General features: G+C 44.6%; 1 protein-coding gene across 4 annotated transcripts; it reads left to right on the forward strand.

Moving 5' to 3' along the window:
• The first annotated feature begins 347 nt into the window (after positions 1 to 347).
• On the forward strand, positions 348 to 19650 carry PRSS23 (serine protease 23). 4 transcript variants are annotated; one of them, XM_045818111.1, is made up of 2 exons: positions 348 to 465; positions 16112 to 19650. In XM_045818111.1, the coding sequence occupies exon 2, from the start codon at positions 16125 to 16127 to the stop codon at positions 17265 to 17267; it is 1143 nt and encodes a 380-aa protein (XP_045674067.1). In that variant the 5' UTR covers positions 348 to 465; positions 16112 to 16124; the 3' UTR covers positions 17268 to 19650. The 4 variants fall into 4 exon arrangements, with proteins under 4 accessions (XP_045674067.1, XP_045674068.1, XP_045674065.1 ...); XM_045818112.1 differs by lacking the exon at positions 348 to 465 and adding an exon at positions 8197 to 8302; XM_045818109.1 differs by lacking the exon at positions 348 to 465 and adding an exon at positions 8790 to 8941.
• Positions 19651 to 20262: the final 612 nt, after the last annotated feature.

The following is a 20262-nucleotide window of genomic DNA, read 5'->3' on the forward strand; positions in this document are numbered from 1 at the left end:
CCCACATTCGGGCTGCACACTGCCTGCCCTCCCAGGAAGGCCTTGGCCAGCCTTGGGCAGAGAGAGCTCTGCTCTCTCTGCATGCTCCACCAAAGCCGGGCCCACGGAGAGTGTGAGGCTTACGGACACAGTGACTTCAGAGCCACTTATTTACAGTGTTGGCTTATGCCTTGACTTCCCAGGACAAGGCAATAATGTGAACAACTACTTACAGATACCACAGGACCTAGTGTTCTTCTCACTGACAAACCCGGATAAAATGTCACTCCTCCTTGAAGGACGTCCCCACCTGCAGCTGCTGGTGTCAGTACTGGAATCTCCTCCCAGTGTGAGCTTTGTTGCTCTGTCAGGGTGACAGGCTCCCCAGAGCTGTCACCCTCTGAACTTGGCCTTCCTCTAAGGGCACAAGCTGCAGTGGAGGGCCCGTGTGGCCACCAGCAGTGACATCCACCTGCCTTCATGTGGGTAAGTCCCACCTCGGCCCCACAGCCCCTGTGAAAGGGCTTTCTCTCATCCAGCCCTTCTGTGGGTTTGAAGTGAACAGAACATGGACGATTATTCCTGTGGTTTCCCTAATCTGTGTATCCAGGGCAGCAGGAGCCAGGGGATCCTGTGTCTGAAATAAAACAGGTGACTCGTCTGAAAGAGCAGGACGTACATTGCTCCTGTAGATACAAACCTTCCTGCTTTACCCTTGGGCTGGCTGTCCTTGCTTTGTTTTCAAATCTGAGAAATCAATGTCCTTCCAGGGATGGCTGTGCGGTGCTAGTCCTGGGGAGCTGGCTTGTTTTTGAGTAACTGTGCCTTCTTTCAAGGTGAAGGAGAGCTAGAGGCTTCCAGCTATGTCTAAGAAGTGCCCAAACAATCTGCAGAAAACTAAAACTAGGTCTCAAATTTAGCTCATTGTTGTCTGTTTTCAAGGTCAGATTGGCTGAAGATGTCAGTCAAAACGGCCAACCCTGCTGCCCTATTACCTCTGTCTAAAAGGGCTCCCATGTGCTTACAAAATCTGGGGCCTTGCTGTGATGAATGGGGTTTTGTGCTGGATGTGTAAGGGCTACAAAATAGCCAACACATGAGACCCTCCTCAATTAGCTTTTACACTGGTAGCTATCCCTAAAGTAGCTATAGTAAAAATAAAAAGTAACAATTATATTGGGTGGCTAACAATTAGAGAATCAGGCACCACAGGGCTTGTTAATATTTTGATGTGTTTCTTAATTTTATCCTCACTATAACCCTATAAGGAGGGTATTGCCACTATTTTATTTTGCAAAGAGGAAACAGGCTTTCCCAGTGTGCTAGCTATTCTCCATCTGCAATTCCCCACCCTTCACTGCCCTGCTCTGTGCACGAGAGGCTCAGCCTTGCAGACGGCCGACCCAGCTCCCTTTAAGCTGATTTTGGCAGGCTCCAGAGAATCAGAGGGTGGAAGAAAGGGTCAGGATGTATCTTTCCCCCTCTCTCCCTCCTCGGCACCGATTTCCAGGAGTAGCTGCATCGGTGCCTGGACTGCACAGCTCTTGGCCACCGGCCTCTTCTGTATCCCTTTCCTTCTTCCCTTCCACCTCCTGCCCTCACAGCAGCTATGGCTTCCCCATGTTGCCAGACCGCAGGTGCTCTCTGTCCTTGTTTGTGCCCTCAGGGCTGTCTGTCCTCACCTCTATAAGTAGCCACTTCATTAAAATCTCTTCATTTGAACCCATCAAGGGCAAACTGTGTTCCTGTGAAGACCCCGATTGATACATCTACCAAACAGATGCAGATCAGAGATTCAAATCCATAATGTTCAGCAGTAGGAGAGAGGAAAAGTAAACTGATAATAAAGTAAGTAAAAGTGTAAGAGCCATGAGAAAGTTGTAGGAAGTGTTGTGAGAAACCAAAGGCCAACGAAAATACTTCGTGGAGGATGTGACATCATTAGGCCTTCTAAGAATGAGTAGAATTGAGACAAGTGGGTATGAAGGAAAGAGTTTCAAATATGAGCAAAAGCACTGAAGTTGTAAAAGCACAAACCACATTTGGGAACAGAAGTGGTTTAGATCCAGATGCGGAATAAGCTTACGGATGGTGTTTCTCAAACTGCGTGCTAAAGAACTCTGCTGTTCTGTGAAATGTTACTACCACATTGAAAAAAAGAGTCCACAGTCAAATAACATTGATCAGATATCTTTGATATCAAAGATATCTGATATCTTTGATATCAATTTCCTGCTGAATTTCAGCAGGAAATTCGGGACTTCTCAGGACTTCTCAGAGCATCTGAAAGGCTAACATGCATATTTGACTAACCTTCTTTCACACATGGTCTGTTAGCCTCCTCCAGAGTGTGAGAGGAAACAGTTTGGGAGACATGTATAGTCCAGTAGGCCTCCGCAATTTGGGGAATCTTGGCAATGTGACTCAGAGCACGCTGTGGCAACTGTCATTCAGAGAACGTTCCAGTTGTTCTGCAGAGAGTCCATGGGAATGTCACAAGTCGTGGGCAAGTGACACCTAGCACACCATCATGCAGCCACAGCACGCACAGTGAAGTGCAGTTAGCAGGCCGAGGGAAAATCAGATTGGTCATGATGACATGACCCACGCGGAAACAGTGGTGAATGGATATCAAACAGCAACTGAGGTTTATATCTTAGAAAATATTGGAGCCTCAGTGGTGAAATTTCATATACAATGTGCCCTGTTCCTAGTGGCTGGCAAGGAAAATTATTTCACATCTGATAGTGTAAGCTGATTAAAATGAGCCAGGCTCTCTGCTAGATTATAAGATCAGACGGTAACTATAAATATTTAAAAACCTCTAAAGACTAAAAAACCACAAAGATTAGAAAGAAGAGCAAGACAGAGATCCTACTTAGACTGGTGGTGGCCTGAGGCACTGGGCCGCAGCAGGAGGTGAGCTTGGATGTGATGCATTTGAATCACCCTGGAATCATCACCCCAGTCTGTGGAAAAACTGTCGTCCACAAAACCAGTTCTGGTGCCAAAAAGGTTGGAGAGCACTGTAAGGAACTCTGGACAACTTGAGGTTGAATGGTTACATATATAACTACAATGTAAGGTATGACTTCAACACAACTCTGTGAAAACACAGGGACCGGACTTCACTTCTCGCACTGAAGGGTTTTAGAAAGTGTGAGGCGGGAGGGGAGTTTGCCAGTGAAAAAATGAGAGACCTCAGGAAAGATGCTAAATTTGAATACCCAGACCCCACATTTAACCACATGAAAGCTTACTCCACATAGTACAGAAAAGAGAATCCAATATTTATGAATGAATGTAAACATAAATTAAAAACAAAAGGATATTCCAAAGATGCCTTTTAAAATTATAAAGATGTGGTAGAAAATTTTATAATGTAAATGTAAAGAACATATCAAAGGTTATTAAAGTCTATTTTGAGGCCAGCAGCTCTGCTGCTTCTCCCTAAGTTAAAGGGAGAAAGCAACATCTTTATTTTCCCTTTTGCTCTTGATCACGAGACACAGTACACAACTTAGAGTACTTCAGAGAGCTCCGGTGCCAGCCTTCAGAGACTTTCTGATTTTGCCCAGAGAAAACGAGAACACAGTTATTTCAAAATGTTCTAGTTTTTCCATTTGAAATGATGCCCACAGTGCACAGGAAATCGCTGGTGCCAAAGCCTGTTTTTCTTTCTAATAATTTTAGATGCTATATTGTTTTAAGTAGGATTGGAGTAAAGCTTTCTTGGCTGTGCGGGTTTTTTTTAAGGCACCATATGTGACAATTTAACTATACAACTAGTTTATAGATTGCTTTTATGTATTATACCCTCACATATTTATATGTGAAGTGTACTGACTACTTTTATTTCCAAACATTTAAAATAAGTAATCTATACTTAACAAAAACAAAATTTTTAAAAAGTCTTAAATGTAATACAAACACATTTTTTAAAAATTAAGTGCTGTAAAGGCTTTTCTCGTGGCTCTTTTCATCAACTTTTTAAAAAAGATTATGGGAGCTTGCTGTGATTTTATTTTTTTTACCATGTAATATTTTAAAGCTATCATTATGAGAAAAAAAACTATGATTTTCCCTTAAAATCATACTGATTTTACTGATAAACATATAATTGTGACAATATAAATGGTTCAATAGATGTTTATTGAATAAAAAAACAACCGATGGCACCACAGGTGGAGATTAGAAGACAGAAATACAACCTTGGCTCCCATTTGATCCATAATTTTTCCTGAATTTAATACTAAGAAACTGTTTGTTGCCCACAGACTAGACCTATGACAAGAAGATTCTGGGTTGAACAGGAATCCTGAGATAAATTTTTCTTAGAAAATCTAGCTTAAACTTTTTGCCATTGATGCTATAACAATTTGATTCATTCATTTACTCATTCATTCAGCAAATTTTAAAACATTTTTTGAGCATTCACAATAGTAGTAGTAGTAGTAGTAGTAGTAGTAGTAGTAGTAATACCAACCAACAAGCAGTGATGCCCACTTGGAACTTACTTTGTGCTGAGCCCTGTGCTGTGTTCTTCGTACTGATTCACTCACACAGTCCTTACAATGGCCCCCCTCAGTGAGCTCCACTGCACAGATGAGAAAAGCAAGGTGCAGAAAGTTGCAAAACTTGCCCATGGTCATGCAGCAACTGCCTGAATTCTAAATTGAATAGAAGTCAGTATGAATTCTAAATGGGATTCACATTCTTTGCTACCCCGGGTTCCCATGGTAAGGATGCCCAAAGGTATGTGGATTATCCTCCGTAAATATTACAATGTCATAAACTGAAAGACTGTAATAGGTCATCCAGGCTTTTTTTTTTACAGACACAGCCTCAAGGCCAGGCCAGGGAGGTGATTTACCCAGCATCACAGGTATAAACTGTCCCCTCCCAACCCTCTGTGTTGTCACTTGGTCTATTTCTGTTTTCACTCCCTACGTGACTCTGAAAACCCCCTTACTTACTAAGTAAACCACGGGATCTATATTATTGTGGAAATAAGAAACCATATGGAAATAATCTTTAAATATGTAATTTTATCTCCTTAGAAATAATCCTCACTGGTTGATAACTTTCAAACAGACAAATTGTGAAGCTGCATAGGGATCTTGGCCTCATGAAAACTAAGCACTAAAACTGAGTTTACAGCTCAGAATTGGCACTGGGTCTCTCACCTCCCTGCCTCCCCAAGTTTCCAGTTATCTTTCAGTCCCATCTTGTCTCTGGCTCTGAGGCCACTTAACAGGCCATTACCAAGTGATTGTACAAGGGAATAGAAGCAAGGTAGGATCAAAAGAATGTTTAGAGCTGCAGTGACAACAGCTACTGATTCAACCTCCTTACTGTAAGCCAAAAAAAAAAAAGGCAGGTCTGGGAAGCAATATAACACAAAACGGAGTCTGGTAACAGAATGGATGAGATTGAGCAGAAGCCACAATAGTATAGCACTGAGTGTCCTGTTAACCACTTTGAACCTCAGTCTCCTCTTCTGCAAAATGGATAATCATAGTCCCTAGTTTTCTGTTTGCCTTGAAGATTACTTGTAATAAAGTATATTGCACACTACATGGCACAAAGCATGCATTCAATAAACATAGCTATAATTACAATATTACAGTCCAATCCTAGTTCTACCCCTTTCATGCACCCACTGATGTTCTCATTTCTACAGAGGAGGATGTTTGTTAAAGCTTTGCTCAGACCTTCATCCTCTGACTTTGAGCTTGAATTGTACCACCTTATGGAAGCCATCAACTCCTGCCAGAGTGAGAATTATTAATTCCCTTTTCCATGCTTTTTAGCTGTGGCCTGATCAGCTTTTATCTCATTTTCTCCCATCTTTGGTTTTGCTTTGTTTATATGCATAGCATAAATTCCTAAAGGTGAGATTTGCTCCTGTACAGAGTTAGTCACTTTATGCAGAGCCGGTACTTGGTGAATGTGTGGACCTTGACCTGCATGCATTTTTAACAATTCAGTTGCTATACACATGGAAAGTATTTGAGAATTATGATTATGAAGTTGGACTGAATTCTTAATAAGCAGTGAGGATGTTGGGTTTTTTTATTTGTTTGTTTCTTAGGGAGGGGAGTGGGCAAATACAAAAAGAAAAGCAAATATCTAGGCTCAGCCTGAGGATACCTGCCATTCACACAAGGCATTTCTGTTGGAGGTCAAAGTACTCTGTACATCTGCCCTCAACGTTGCCCTTGGGGCAATCACAGTGACAACCTTAGAGCCAGGTGGCATCCTCTCATGTACTACCGACAGCTCTGGGAAACAATAGAGTCTACGGTGCTTGTTCAAGCCCCGAGCTTGTTTGATCACCTGTAGTGGGGGCTCCTGTCTGGGTAGGAGCAGTAGGCTTGAGACTGGCTGTGGGAACGGCCACAGGGAAAGGATGTGTTCTGGGGTCCTTTTGTGTCTTGGTTTCTCACTCCGAATGGTGGCAGCAACTATCTTGTCCTCCATGATTCTACCTCCCCAAATTGGATACAAAGTTATTTTTAAAACTGCCAGGACAAACGAACAATGACTGTAAGAGTGAGTTGAGGTGTGCTCAGAAACGGGGCTCCAAAGCAGAGCTAAGGCACATTCTCATTACACAGCAGATAAAATAACAGCACTTGTTAAGAGCTTTCTGTGTGCCAGGCAGTGTGTTTACCATTTTATGTGAAATAATTCACTCAGTTTTTAAAACAACCCTATGAGGTAGTCTTCATTTTACAGGAGGAAACTGAGGCACAGAAAGGCAGAGCCCGGAGTAGTGCTCCCATAGCTGAATGCCCTGGCACCCTCTTAATCATGTTCTGGTCTGTCTTCCTGTGGGTGTCTCTTTAATTTGGAGCCTGGAACAATACTTTACATGTAATATGTGCTAAATAATATCAGTTGAATTGGAGTAAAACTAATAAAACTGGAGCATAGTTTCAGAAATCTCTCCCTTCTCCTCCTTTCAATTCCACCCTCAGTTCCCCTATTAAGTGAAGTATTTGACTTTCAATGGTGTGGCTCCGGTTGGGAACTACAGACCCTTAAGGAGTCATTTTTTTTTCCTATTTATGATTTTAAAAAGAATGTGAACACAGTTTGGACCAATGGGGTAAGTGTCTGATACCAGGCGCTGCTTTGGACTTCAGTGCCTGTGAGTGCTATGCCGAGCCGCCAGCAGTTACCACTTCAGTTCTCACGGTAGTAACAAAGGAACAGCGCAAAGTTCATCTCTAAAAGATGTATTAGACTCTGGTGCTGTTATTACAGTGCACAGGGTGTGAGGAAAGGAGGTGTGATAGCTGGAACAGGAAAGAGGTGAGAAAATTGGGTCAATTCAGGATACCTCACACACCATGACGATGGCAGACTCGCATAGAACTCAAATGTACCCGACCTACACAATCTGTACCGCATAATGCTGGTAGCTGAGGAAACATTACCAATTTACATTTTATAGTTCTGGGAGGAGATTTTTATACTTAATTTATACATTTGCTTTGGTTTTATTCCAGAGTTGTTTAAAAGCGATATCCTAAGGTTATGGCTGGCTTTATTATATGTATATATGCAACATTTTAAAAGAAAATAATTTAAACCAATACTGAGGCAGCATAAAAAGTTTTGCCCTTAAAAGAGTGCAGAATATCAGTTTCCCCACATTTGAGAAACACTATATAATAACATGCATTTGAGGCTTTCCTGTTTAAAACAGATTACAAACACAAACTTTTAGATATGTCTTTAACACTTTGGTTTGAAATAGTATGTGAGACCCTCCCTTTCTGAGAGCAGGCTTTGATGGGAGAAAGGCTAAAAGACTTGATAGAAAAATAGTGACTTCAGTGCTTTGCGGCAATTCGTTAAACCTCTGCAATCCCCTGGGTTCCTTATCTGTAGAATAGTGGTAACCTGCACCTCCTTCACCACAACGGCGTTAAGTGTGAAGCTGGTTCTCAGGAGGTGCTCAAAGTGTTCAGTAAATGGTCATTTAAATAAAATACTGATGTATTTAGGAGAGAATAGTAAGGCTCTACCACTACGTTCTTGAATGGCACAGTCACCCTCCTGGTTGAAGGGAAGACCCCGAATTGTGGACCCCTTGGAGTGACTTTGGGAAGCAGGCCCACTGGACGAGGAGGTGGCTCCACCAGCTGGTGTCTCTACAGAAAGCCGAAGCCCATGGGCTCTCCAGCCAACACCCGATACTGCCTTGTCCCCGTCCTGCTCCGGCCCCCACGCAATGCAGGAGAGGCAAAGCTTTGGTGGTCGTGTCACCAGAATACGGGATTCCGTTCCTTGGAGGCACCTGAGAAACTGGGTGAATCGAAAAGGACCTCGGTCGTCTCTCCGAGGGTTTGTGGGGTGGGGAGCGCAGAGCATTTTCGCCAGGCGGAGGGGCTTCCCTGTGCACCAAGTGTGGCTCAAGTCTCCAGCTCGGTGGATTGGGGGAAGGGGGAGAGGTATCTATCTCTGCGAGCAGGCAGCGATTTGGAGGGTATCTGTCTTTGTGAGCAGAAAGCGGACTCCAGCCCCGGGCGTGCGCGGTGTTGGAAGGGTGAAGGCGCTTGGGTCTTGGGCAGAGCGAGCCCTCCGCGAGAACCGGCGCTGACTGGCGCCCAGAGGCCGGGACAGGCGAGTGCTGTTACGCTGCAGGAACCTACCTGCGCCGGGCCGCGCTGCCCCGCTCCCGGTTGCAACGGGCTGCTAGGGGCGGGGGTGCGGCCGCGGGGGCGGGCGGGTGGCGGGCGCGCGGCTTCAACGAGGGCGGAGGCGGGGCGGGCGGGTCTCGCGACGCGCGGGGGGGGTGGCGGACCCGCCCGCTGTCTGCAGGACTCGCCTGCCCGCTAGCACTTGGTCGCGCCGCGGGGCAGGCATGGGAGCCCAGCGCGCCCTCCCGGCGCCCACACCTGTCTGAGCCGCGCAAAGAACCCCTGCCCCGGCGGGCAGCTCGGCGCGGGTGAGTGCGGGTGCGGCCGGAGCACACTCCAGGACTCTGGGAGCGCGGCGAGGGGAGGAGCGGGACAAAGGGCGGGTGCGCACCGGGTGGGGTGACTGCGTGGGGCACGGGAGACGTGGCTTGGGCCTCCCTCAGGGCTCGAGACCTGGGACCTGCGGCCTGAAGGAGCTGTGCGGAGACTCAGGCGTTGCTGGGCACTTGGAGTCATGCACTGTCACCCGTGAAGCGGATGGGGATTCATGCTATCTTGGATGCCGGGTGGGAGTGGAGAAAGCTGGCTCTGGGCAAGCTCTTCTCTGGAGAGACCGTGGCAACACTCCCACCTCCTGCGGGTGCGCACACAACGCCACCGCTATCACCACCACTTGTTTTCCGTGAGTTTTGAGTATATGTGTGCCAACAACAAGACCTGAACATTAATTGTTAATCCTGGGCACGTGATTGCGAGCACACCTTAGCAAGCAAAAAAGTGCAGGAAACCCAGTTTGGGGAATATGATCTGTTCTGTGGAGTCCTAAGTTGATGACCGTGTGCTTCCCTAAGAAACTAGTGTCTGTGAACAACGGTTGTTGAAAGCAAATACTTCTTCAGCCTGTGGACACTCATCATGGGTTAACTTACAAATAAAAGTTTGAAAAAAATGAAAATGTTTTAAAAGAGGAAAGAGAAGAATTGTTTAGGTGAAGGAAAATTGCCAGTGTTCTTCGGGGAGCCAATCTGGTTTGCATGAGGAGAAAACAGCTGATAAAAATCCAGTTTGTTTTACTGCCCTTTGGGCGACACCCAAGAGACTGCAAAAACAGCCCCTAGTGGGTGGAAAGCTCCCAGTTAGTGTTGGCATGGGACTGACTTCTCCCAGCTCCTGAAATTGAACTTGAGGGGTCCCAAGCACTTTTGAGGATCAGATAGGCCGATGTGACAATCACTTTTTGCATGATGGTGTGGGAAAGAGTTAAATTTATAGTTTGAAGTCAGCTGTGGCCAAAATCGAATGGCAAATTAATATCAAGATATTTAGTGCACTTGTTTCAGGATCTTATTTGTGCATACGAGCATTTAAAATAGACCTTATTGCTGTGTCTCTCAAGAAGTCTCTTAGGAGTGGGTTGGAGGTGGAGTTTGGGGAGGAGAAACTTTGGAAATGCCACACAAAGCCATTATATTTACTTGTGAAAGTGTTTTTGATCATATGCACACTATCTGCATTTGAATAAATTGTTTCATTTGTTTTTGTCCCACTTACATAAAGTGAAGAGATAATCTGTCATGCTTTCTTGTGCCTGAACTGGAAAGGAAGCATTTTTCCAAGGTAACTAATATGGACCTCATTTTGTAACACCGACAGCTCATTCAGGTAGATGATGAATGGTGGGTACATTTTTCTGTCTGTAGCATAAATGCCAAAGTGCCCATTAGTGGACCTGAGAACACTGTTGGTCCCGCTCTGCAGCGTTTAAGAGTCTCAGGTTCTGCTGCACATTGCCTCTCACACATCCCCCAGGATTCAATTCATCAGGCATTATTCATGCATAACTCCTACTGACTCCGGGGAATTTGTTTCTCATGGATTCACCATTGACAGTTTTATACACTCTGTTCTTGTTCTCCTGCCAGGTTTGTTCCAGGTCACTGGGGTAGTTCATTTTGCCTAAAATCTGATAGAGAAGAAGTTAAGCTTCGTTTGACCACAAGATTATATGTAGGGTGGCTGGACTTGTAAATGCCCTTCATTTCTTTCCTGTACAAGAAAGACTATAATTCTTAAACCATTATGTGATTAGGTCTGTTTTCCTTTAACAGATTCTGTAACTTCAGAAAATGAGAGCAAGCCTGTCTACAGAGCTTTGTCCATTTTTAGGTATTTGCTTTAGGAATTAGTATGCTTTCACTGTTCACTACCCCTGGCCACAGATTCCTTGGAACACCCTTTGTCATTCTTCCAACTAGTATTCAAAACTTTATCTTCACAAACTTTCCCACTGTTTCTTTCTGTCATTACTGTTTATAGTGGTCACAGAAGTTCATAGGTTGTGCAATAGTTTATACGTTGTCCTACGCATTAGATTTTCCCTCCCAGCACTTACTTGCTATGGGAGTTTTTCATTCTCCCAAACACTTGCCCTCTTGAGGAAACCTGTGTTGTTGCAGTTTTGAAGACCATGGTGCAGAACTAGAAGAGAGCGTTCTTGGTGCCCAGTCTCCAAGCAGATTGAGTGTTGTTTGCACATTGGATAATGTGCATCGTACCTCACCGTGAGGTCAGTAGTGGGCTTGTGAAGTGGCAGCATCCTCATAAGGTATACATAATTTTAGACAGTGGACAGAGGGACAGTGGCTCACACTGGGTGATGGAGCATGGAATGTACAATCCTTTTGTGAGTCAGATACACAGAGGTGCAAAAGGAATATAGTTTCCATATTACTAAGCATGGGGAAAAATATTTGCCTACCTTAGTTTTCCATTCTGCTTTGCATTTAGGTGAAATAATGCATGAAAATAGTCAGTTGAGAACTTTAAAAGATAAATATGTATATGAGAAATTCGTATCCTGTAAAGGCTTATTCCTAAAAATTAAATGTTGTAGACCTGAATTTTCTTCATCTAGATTTATATATAACGAAATAAGGCTTAGAAATCTTCTTTCCTTTTCTTAAGGTATGAGTTTTCCAGACAGCTCTATTAAGGATAAGGTGATTCATTTGTAAAGAGCGAGAATTTAAAATTATATAACCCATTTAGTTACCTTTCCAGTTGCAAGCTTATGAATGTTTTTATTACATTCTGGAGTATTTATACTTAAATACTTCAGTGGGCATGGCACAGGCTTACCTACAGTTCATAAAAATGGAAACAATAATTATTTATCTTCTGGGGAATTCCTTCTATAATCAGGTGAGCTGAGAAATTCATTGCAAAGCCACCTGCCTAATTTTAAAGCATCTCAGTTACCCTTGGTGTATTATCGATGGGGAAGGGGTCAGGGGGAGGTGTGAGCACCTCAGGAAAGGCCCTCAGGGAGCAAGCATTGGGGTCAGTTCCCTCTCAGGCTTTCCTGAGAGCGTTCACACCCAGCCACCCTCCACTCCACTTCTGAAAGCTGCCCTCTGCTGGAGGCCTGTGTTCCCTTGGACGACTGATCACGGAAATCTTGTCCCCCAGATAAGAAAGAGATAAACATGATAAAATTTCCTTTTTCTTTTATCCAATGCTTCCACCCTCCATAATTTCATTAGTAAAAGCTCCTACCTGAGCAGTAAAGGACAGTTGTCAGTAAACAACACAGTGCTTAACCTGGATTTTTGTGACCCTAGACAATTGTAAAATTAGAGAATCCTGGACCTGGAAAGACTAGAGCTGAAAAGACTAAAGAGGACACCTGGTACTCATAGCAATTTTTAAACCACCCTAAACACAGTTGGTAAAGGAGTGAGCAATTTATGAAGCTGTAACTTTAATACGATGTCAGTTTAAACCCATCTGGGGACTTGAGAACACACAACCTTATTTCCCAATTTCTGGTGAGGTATTTTTAAAAAATGAAACAGTTTGGAATAATTTGATGTGCATTAATCATTAATTTCTAAATGTGAACTAAAGTGGTTTTAAAATCCAGTTTTGCAGCTTTCAGAGTTATAAATAAATTTGAATCAAGATAGAAAATGTTGTCAGGACAAGGTTGTACCCCACAAGTTAATGAATAGACTTAAGCAGTAATAGAAGGAACTTGCAAGCAATGTCTCAAACGAATAGAATTGCTGTTTGGGGGTATTTGAAAAGCTTGTTTTTAAGGGATTAGAACTTCACCTTGCCCTCTGGTTTAGCAGTTCTTTTTTTATAGATGGCTGACATCTTAACTGGCTAAACAACCAGAATTTAAGTTGTAAGACTCTGAGTTGGTAACATTATCTGATACCCATTAGGTAATATTCTGTCTAGAACAGTAATGTTCTGTGGTGGACTCTGTAGCAGCTCTAGTGGATTGTGTGGTGTGTAAGGGTCCCAGAGGTGCCTGACTTAGGCGTCCCTTGTTCTGCTGAAGGACAAATTTGAGCCTCTGTGTTGGGAGCTGGAGTGAAGCTGTGCCTAGTAGTGAGCCTCGATGACTGCCCAGCGTTCACACCCAGGAACAGACTTGTTCTCACTTCTCCATACCCACTGACTCTCACGGACTGCTTTCTAGGAATATCGTTTCTTTTTGAGAGACAGATATTGAAAAACAAACAACTGAAAGAGGTGTGGTGTGGTCACACTTGTGAAATGAGGCATGCTTCAAGGCCTTGGAAAGTGTTTTTTAAACAGGGATTTACTACAGGCAAAGCACTCGGAAAAATGAAATTAGAGTTAATTTTGCCTGAGAGGGGATTAATCCATTAATACAATATTCCCAGGTGGATCCTAGTCTCAGACTCTTTCCTGCCATTCTCTTCCGTGACACTCTTGCCAGTGGACTATTTTAGTGTTTGCACAAATGGATGAAGCTAAAGACAGATGCCACTGAAGCGATTCTGCCGCAGTAGATAATCCACGCTCTATATTCCCAGAATCCAGCTAACATACAACTTTCAGGTTTGGGATTTAAAGATGCATGATCTGGATAATAAATTTGGGCATATTTTAACTGTCATGTTTGTCATGCACATCGGAAATGCTATCTACAACTTATAATAATACATAGTATAATATTGTTTCATCTCCTCCTCTCTTTCTCTTAAGAGTCATATTTTGAAAACAGGAATACTTGGTAGCTTGCACCTCTGTCTGGATTCTGTGTTTTCTGTCTTAAGATAAGCTGAAGTAAAGCTGGCCTACAACACCTGCTGTTCCCTAAGAACAGGCATTAACATCCTCCATGTCAGTCACAGGAAGAAGGGGGAGTGTCCAGGGCTCCAAGGTACAGCCCTGTGGGAGACTTCCCGAAGGGTGATTTTTCCTAGTGCATATCAGGTTTGGCAGGGATTCTGGCGCAGGGTCATTGAGTCACCTGGACAGCAACTTACATAGCAGAAAAGCTGTCCAAGCCCTAGATGTGTCCAGGAGTTGGGTCCGCACCCAGGACGTGGGAGTAATCAGATACAGAGCCATCCCTCATAATCCCCTAAAGGGTCATCCTCACCGTGCCTACCCCACCCATAAAGTTCCCATAGTGGTGGGGGGGAGGCCTCTGTTAGCCTTAGCGACCCCTCCCACATTTACTTAGAACTTCAGTCTTGGTAGTACCCTCGAGGTGTATGCACATGCACCCCATGATTTCAAGGCTTTAGAGAAATAACTAGATGTATTTCCTCCCTCCAAAAGGGTCCAGGGATCCTTCCTGTTGGGGAAAATGTGGAGAAGCAATTTCAAAGAATTAGGAAGTCCCGAGGAATAGGCTTTTCCAGGACCTCATTCCTCTCCTTTCCCATCCCTATTCTCCCTGATGGAAGTAGAATCAAAGAGAAAGAGACGAGCAGAAGGATCCAAGAGGTGGATGGAGCACCCACATATTTGAGAAATACAGCGGGTGGATATTGGGGATCTAGATCGGCATACTCAGCTGGACTAGATCAGCTCAATGGGGGTTTCCAGTCTTCTGTAAAAGAAAGTAAAAGGCACCCAGAGTTGCCAATGGGTCTGTACTGGCGAAGAGGGAGAGGGTCAGAATAATGAAACGGTTTTTCCTGACTCCTGCTGCATTCCACTAGCCTCCTGAGACCTAACCCCTCCTTGCCCTGGTTTTGGGATGTTTGATTATGAATGAATTGCCCTGCTAGGACAATTTCTCTTGAGCAGAAGGTTCAGAGCTGGTCAGAGCTGACTGATGCTTGAACATTCGTGAAAGTGCTACTTCCCATTTCTTTTTCTACTTCTACTACTACTTCTACTACTTCTTTTTTGTTGTTTTTCTTCTGGGGTGATGGATCTCTCTGTAAATATACCTTTCAGGATAAAATCCAAACTCCTTCATTTCATTCACGTAGCGCTTCATAACCCAGCCCTTGCCTGTCGCCTCTGCCTCTTCCTCCGTTCCACCCTGGCTAAGCTAAGCATGATTCCTGAAATGACTCGCACTGTTGCAGGTCTCCCTGAGCTCACAGGCTTGTTTTCTAAGAGTCCCCTTCGCCTGTCTTATGTTATCTAACTTCTGTTCAGCTTCAACACCCACTTCAAGCAACATCTCCCCTGCAGTGCCTCCTCTTCTTACCCTTACAGCTGACTTCATGCCCTTTCTCTGGCTACCACATCATCCTCATTCATCTCTGCGTGCATCATTGAACAAAAGTACTTTCTGAGCCGCCGCAATCCCTCACTCATTCTTCCACTAATACAGTCATTCATTCAACAAATCTGCATCGAGTGCTAGCCTAGTTCCGAATTCAAGGCATTTAGACTAGCTGGACAACAGATGCAAAGACCTGAAAAGGCCACCAATAGTAACAGTCATAATGGGACTCACCCTTGACAAAGGTCCTGGTGGTGTAAGACAAAACCCAAAGGAGGAAGAAATGTTTTGTTAGAGGCCTGACTACTCTGGCACTAAATTTATAACAGTTAAGGGTATTCTAAATTGAAAGCAAAATAAAAAGTCTTAGACCCTTCTGAATGCACCCACTATTTATAGACAATGGAGTCCCAGCACGTGTGACACTGTGGAGCTATCCCTCCATGATGCCTTGTCACTCAGTAAGCTAAGGAATTTAAATTTGTCCTCTACATGGGCAGGTTGCTCTGTAGATGCTCCAAGTTCATGCTATGATGAGAATGAGAGGAAAGAAAGAGAGGAAGGCAGGGGCATGAGAGAGGTAGGAAAAGATGAAGGTTTAGTATGAAGCACAAAAAAGGCTCAAAATTACAGGGAAATTGGGGATGATCCAACAGCTCATCTGGGGATTAGTGCCCCATGCACGCTGCCCTGCAGTGGGCCGTCATTTGGGGCATCTTAAACATAGAAAGGAATGAACACCTGATTTCATTTTGGGCACCTAGCCACCGGAATGTTCCAAGGTCAAGCCCTTGCATTGTAAGTGAGACCATTATCTGGGGATTCCTCTCCACACCCTGATTCCTGAGGAGGGTTCACAGACTTAGAAACAATGACAGGCATGCCGCTGACTGCTTCTGCGGTAAAAAGAGTGCTGAGGCCAGCAGCCAGCCCCTTGCTCCCTCTGACCTTCTTGTCTTTGTTCCCACAGAGTGGTGCTCAGCATGGCGGGGATCCCAGGGCTCCTCTTCCTCCTCCTCCTCCTCCTCCTCCTCCTCCTCGGTGTTGTTGGGCAGGCAAGCCCTTCCGGTGCCCACTGGAAACCCATGTGGCCTGCTTACCGCCTCCCTGTCATCTTGCCCCAGTCCACCCTCCACTTACCTAAGCCAGACTTTGGGGCCAAAGCCAAATTGGAAGTGTCCTCCTCATGTGGACCCCAGTGTCATAAGGGAACTCCACTGCCCACTTACGAAGAGGTCAAGCAGTACCTGTCTTATGAAACGCTCTATGCCAACGGCAGCCGCACAGAGACGCAGGTGGGCATTTATGTCGTCAGCGGCGGTGGGGCCGAGTCTTCGGGAAAGTCTCGGAGAAAGCGGCAGATTTATGGCTATGACAGCAGGTTCAGCATTTTTGGGAAGGACTTCCTGCTCAACTACCCCTTCTCAACGTCGGTGAAGTTATCGACAGGCTGCACAGGCACCCTGGTGTCCGAGAAGCACGTCCTCACGGCTGCCCACTGCATACACGACGGGAAAACCTATGTGAAAGGAACCCAGAAACTTCGAGTGGGCTTCCTGAAGCCCAAGCATAAAGATGGCGGTCGAGGGGCCAACAGCTCCAGCTCCGCGGTGCCTGAGAAGATGAAATTTCAGTGGATCCGAGTGAAACGCACCCATGTGCCCAAAGGTTGGATCAAGGGCAATGCCAACGACATTGGCATGGATTATGACTATGCCCTCCTGGAACTCAAAAAACTTCACAAGAGGAAGTTCATGAAGATTGGGGTGAGCCCTCCCGCCAAGCAGCTGCCAGGGGGCAGAATCCACTTCTCTGGTTATGACAATGATCGACCCGGCAATTTGGTGTACCGTTTCTGTGATGTCAAAGATGAGACCTACGACCTGCTGTACCAGCAGTGTGATGCCCAGCCCGGGGCCAGCGGGTCAGGGGTCTACGTGAGGATGTGGAAGAGACAGCAGCAGAAGTGGGAGCGAAAAATTATAGGCATCTTTTCAGGGCACCAGTGGGTGGACATGAATGGTTCTCCACAGGATTTCAATGTCGCTGTTAGAATCACTCCTCTCAAATATGCCCAGATTTGCTATTGGATTAAAGGAAACTACATGGATTGTAGGGAGGGGTGACACAGGAGCCCTTCCTGCTGCACTTAAAGGTCTTCATGGCCTTATTTTAGCAGAGGCCAAATTGTGTCATTGGGGGGTGTGTGTGTGTGTGTGATGTGTCATAATGTCTTTTACCTAATTTTTTAAATTGCAAGACGACTGGCTTTATTATTTGAAAATGGGTTTGTGTATCATATCATTTAAGCAGTCTGAAGGCATCCTTTTGCATAGAAAAAAAAAGCATACCAATGTTTGGGGCAATAGGGACTCAGTAGCCATTAAGTTAATCTTTTACTTTTTGAGAACTTTGATTTTTATTTCATCTGAAGTTGTTTCAAAGGTTTATATTAAATATGCGGCATATGGGAGAGATAAATTCTCATGTGTGTATATGTGTGTATTTTCCCCTGAGAGCCCTCTTATTTTTTTTTAAAGGCCTAATCACTAATGTTTTCAGGTTGCAGTGTTCCCCAGCACAAAGGACTGTTTGGGACTTTCACAATACTTCAGAGACAGGCAGTTACAATGTTTCGAATTTGAGGCATTTGCACAGTAGTCCTTGATCAGCAAAATAATTTGTTGACTATTCTGGTACACATATTAAACTATATTTTACAGTCAGTCAGTCAGTCCCAAAGCTGTTTTTAGTTTTGAAACAGTTTCCCTTCCAAAGACGGTTGCTCTCCTTCTGGGGAAGTCTTTGCATATGGTTCTGCCAGCTTTGCAGTCACACCAGCGTCGGCAAGATTGTTTATGCCAGCCCTTCCATTTCGTGGGATTTCACTCACGTTTCTTGAACTAGCTGTTTTCCAGGAGACAGTAATCAGGGCCTAATTAGAACAGGCTGTGGTGCTTCCCAGCTAACAGCGCGGTCACACTAAAAACAATCATTGCATTTTACCCCCGGAGGGTAGCACGTCTCGTGTTTTATCATTTGGACGGAGTAATTGAAAATGAATTGAATTCCAGAGAACAATGGGTGCATTGCTTGGCAGATGTCACGACAGAAGAACCGCTTGTTCGGAGCCTGGCACAGTCGCACAGTCTAATCAAAGTCGTTCTGCATGGCTTTCGGTGCGCTTTGGGAGCTGCGTGCTGGTGCAGTTGGGAGACTTTTCTCTCGTGCTTTACTTACTTTAGAATAAAAATGTTTGGAAGGTGCTTTAAGAAAAAAAAACTTGACTTTTTTTTTACGAGCCACAAAGGGGCCTGTTTTACAGGAATACACTAAGCTACAGGCACATGTAATGAAGTATGGTGGCAACAGGGACAAGCGGGAGAATGCGAAGGGATCAGAATCACCACTCCAATAAGTGCCTTTATGAACGTTCATCAATGTGGCAATCACTGTATGTGAAGGAAAGAGTCTGACTTATGTTTTCACTTTTTGCCTCTCAGCCTGAACACTTCTTTTTAACTGTATTACAAACGGGTTACCAGGCAGAGGTTTGCTGTCCCCGTACCCCAGGGAATTTTGGCCGGCCTTGTGACTGTCTGAGAGGACATTTACGTGCAGCACTGATGCCCACCCCTCCTCCAGGGGGCTTTGGCTTGGGTGTCTCTTGAGCTTTCTAGAAGGGTAATCCTGATAAGGTGCTCAAGAGTATAATCCGCAGTGCTTTCTTCAAGTCTCATAAGAAATACCGTGGCATAGCAACGAGACTCAGGGCCGCCAGGAATCTCCTAAGTTCCAGTGCAGTTGCTTTGGAATCTAGCAAGAATCCAGCCTGAGGAAGAAGAGCGGTCTCCATCTCTCTGTCTGGTATGCGAGGGTTCTGTTTGATTTTGCTTTTGCTTGCTGCAAAAAGATGTCCACTGAACACCTGGAATAGAACTGATTTTTTAAAAAATAAATACACCTTGATATCTTCATTTTCAGTTTTGCAAAGTTTAAACTTCCCTCACCATGGGTAGATAATGACACAAAGTCAAAATAATGTCCATGTTTAGATGTACTTTACCAAAGAATTGTAACCACACACTCTATGTAACATGACTCATAGGACTATAAAATCATTCATCAGGTCCGTCTTTTCAGCAGGAGTAAGAGGAAGTGAGGTATTAAACTATCGTGGAAGTTGGAATAAAAAGGAGGAAGGGCTCATGATATTATTAATATAATTAGTGCCTTACATGTATTGGTTCTGCATTGTAAGGATATATTCCCAGTAAGATGAGCAGAACGTTTCCCAAAGTACGTGCCTTAAACACTCATCCCTCCAGACTTTCTACCAAAAATAAAAAGGGCACCATCATCAAGGAGGTGGGAGATGCCCTTCTCTGTTCCCTCTTTGTCAGGGATTCACATGCTTGTTTGCACATTAAACGCTCCAAAAAGTCATGTACTAAGAGACATGTTACTATTTTAAAATCTGCATTTTAATAAACACTTTTGATCACTGAACCCTTGTTTTCTCCAACAGTACTTACAAGCAATTTAGTGTTCCAAGAAATATATTTTGGGGATCGCTGTAGCAGCCTTTGGGTCCAGGCGATGATGCAGTGTCTGATGAGCCCCAAGTACTGTGAGGTGTCGGTGCCCTTGGGGTTTAACCAGAACCCTGGTCCAGAGGTAAAAATGCTCAGACAAAACGGCAGAGAAGAAACTTGAAAATCGTTGGTTGCTGGGTCACACCAGGAGGTTGTGGCAGAATGTGGGACACACTTTTCCCATTGACTTTATCTGGAATTTTGAATGTTGTAAAGGAGCTAGTTGCCCCCTAAAATGGGCAAAAGGGGGTTAAAGAGGTAAAGAAATATGAGCCTGTCAATGGCAGAGTTGTACGTATATTCTTTCATTCATTTTTTTGGACCAGGGTAGATTTTTAAAAACCTGGAGAGGAGAGGAGGAAGTGGAGACACAGAGGCCAAGCCTGCCACTGTGTGTGACTCACCTACCTGCCCTGCGGGAGGCCATGCCCCAGTGACCGCTGGGTCCGTGTGTAAGGTGGTGGGTGGACTCTCTCTAACACCTCCAGGCATCTTCGGTTCAGAGCTCTTGAGGATGACAAGCCTG

This window comes from Phyllostomus hastatus, unplaced genomic scaffold (assembly GCF_019186645.2).
Source record: "Phyllostomus hastatus isolate PE091 unplaced genomic scaffold, TTU_PhHast_1.1 phas_scaffold_317, whole genome shotgun sequence".
In the NCBI taxonomy this organism is placed as follows: domain Eukaryota; kingdom Metazoa; phylum Chordata; class Mammalia; order Chiroptera; family Phyllostomidae; genus Phyllostomus; species Phyllostomus hastatus.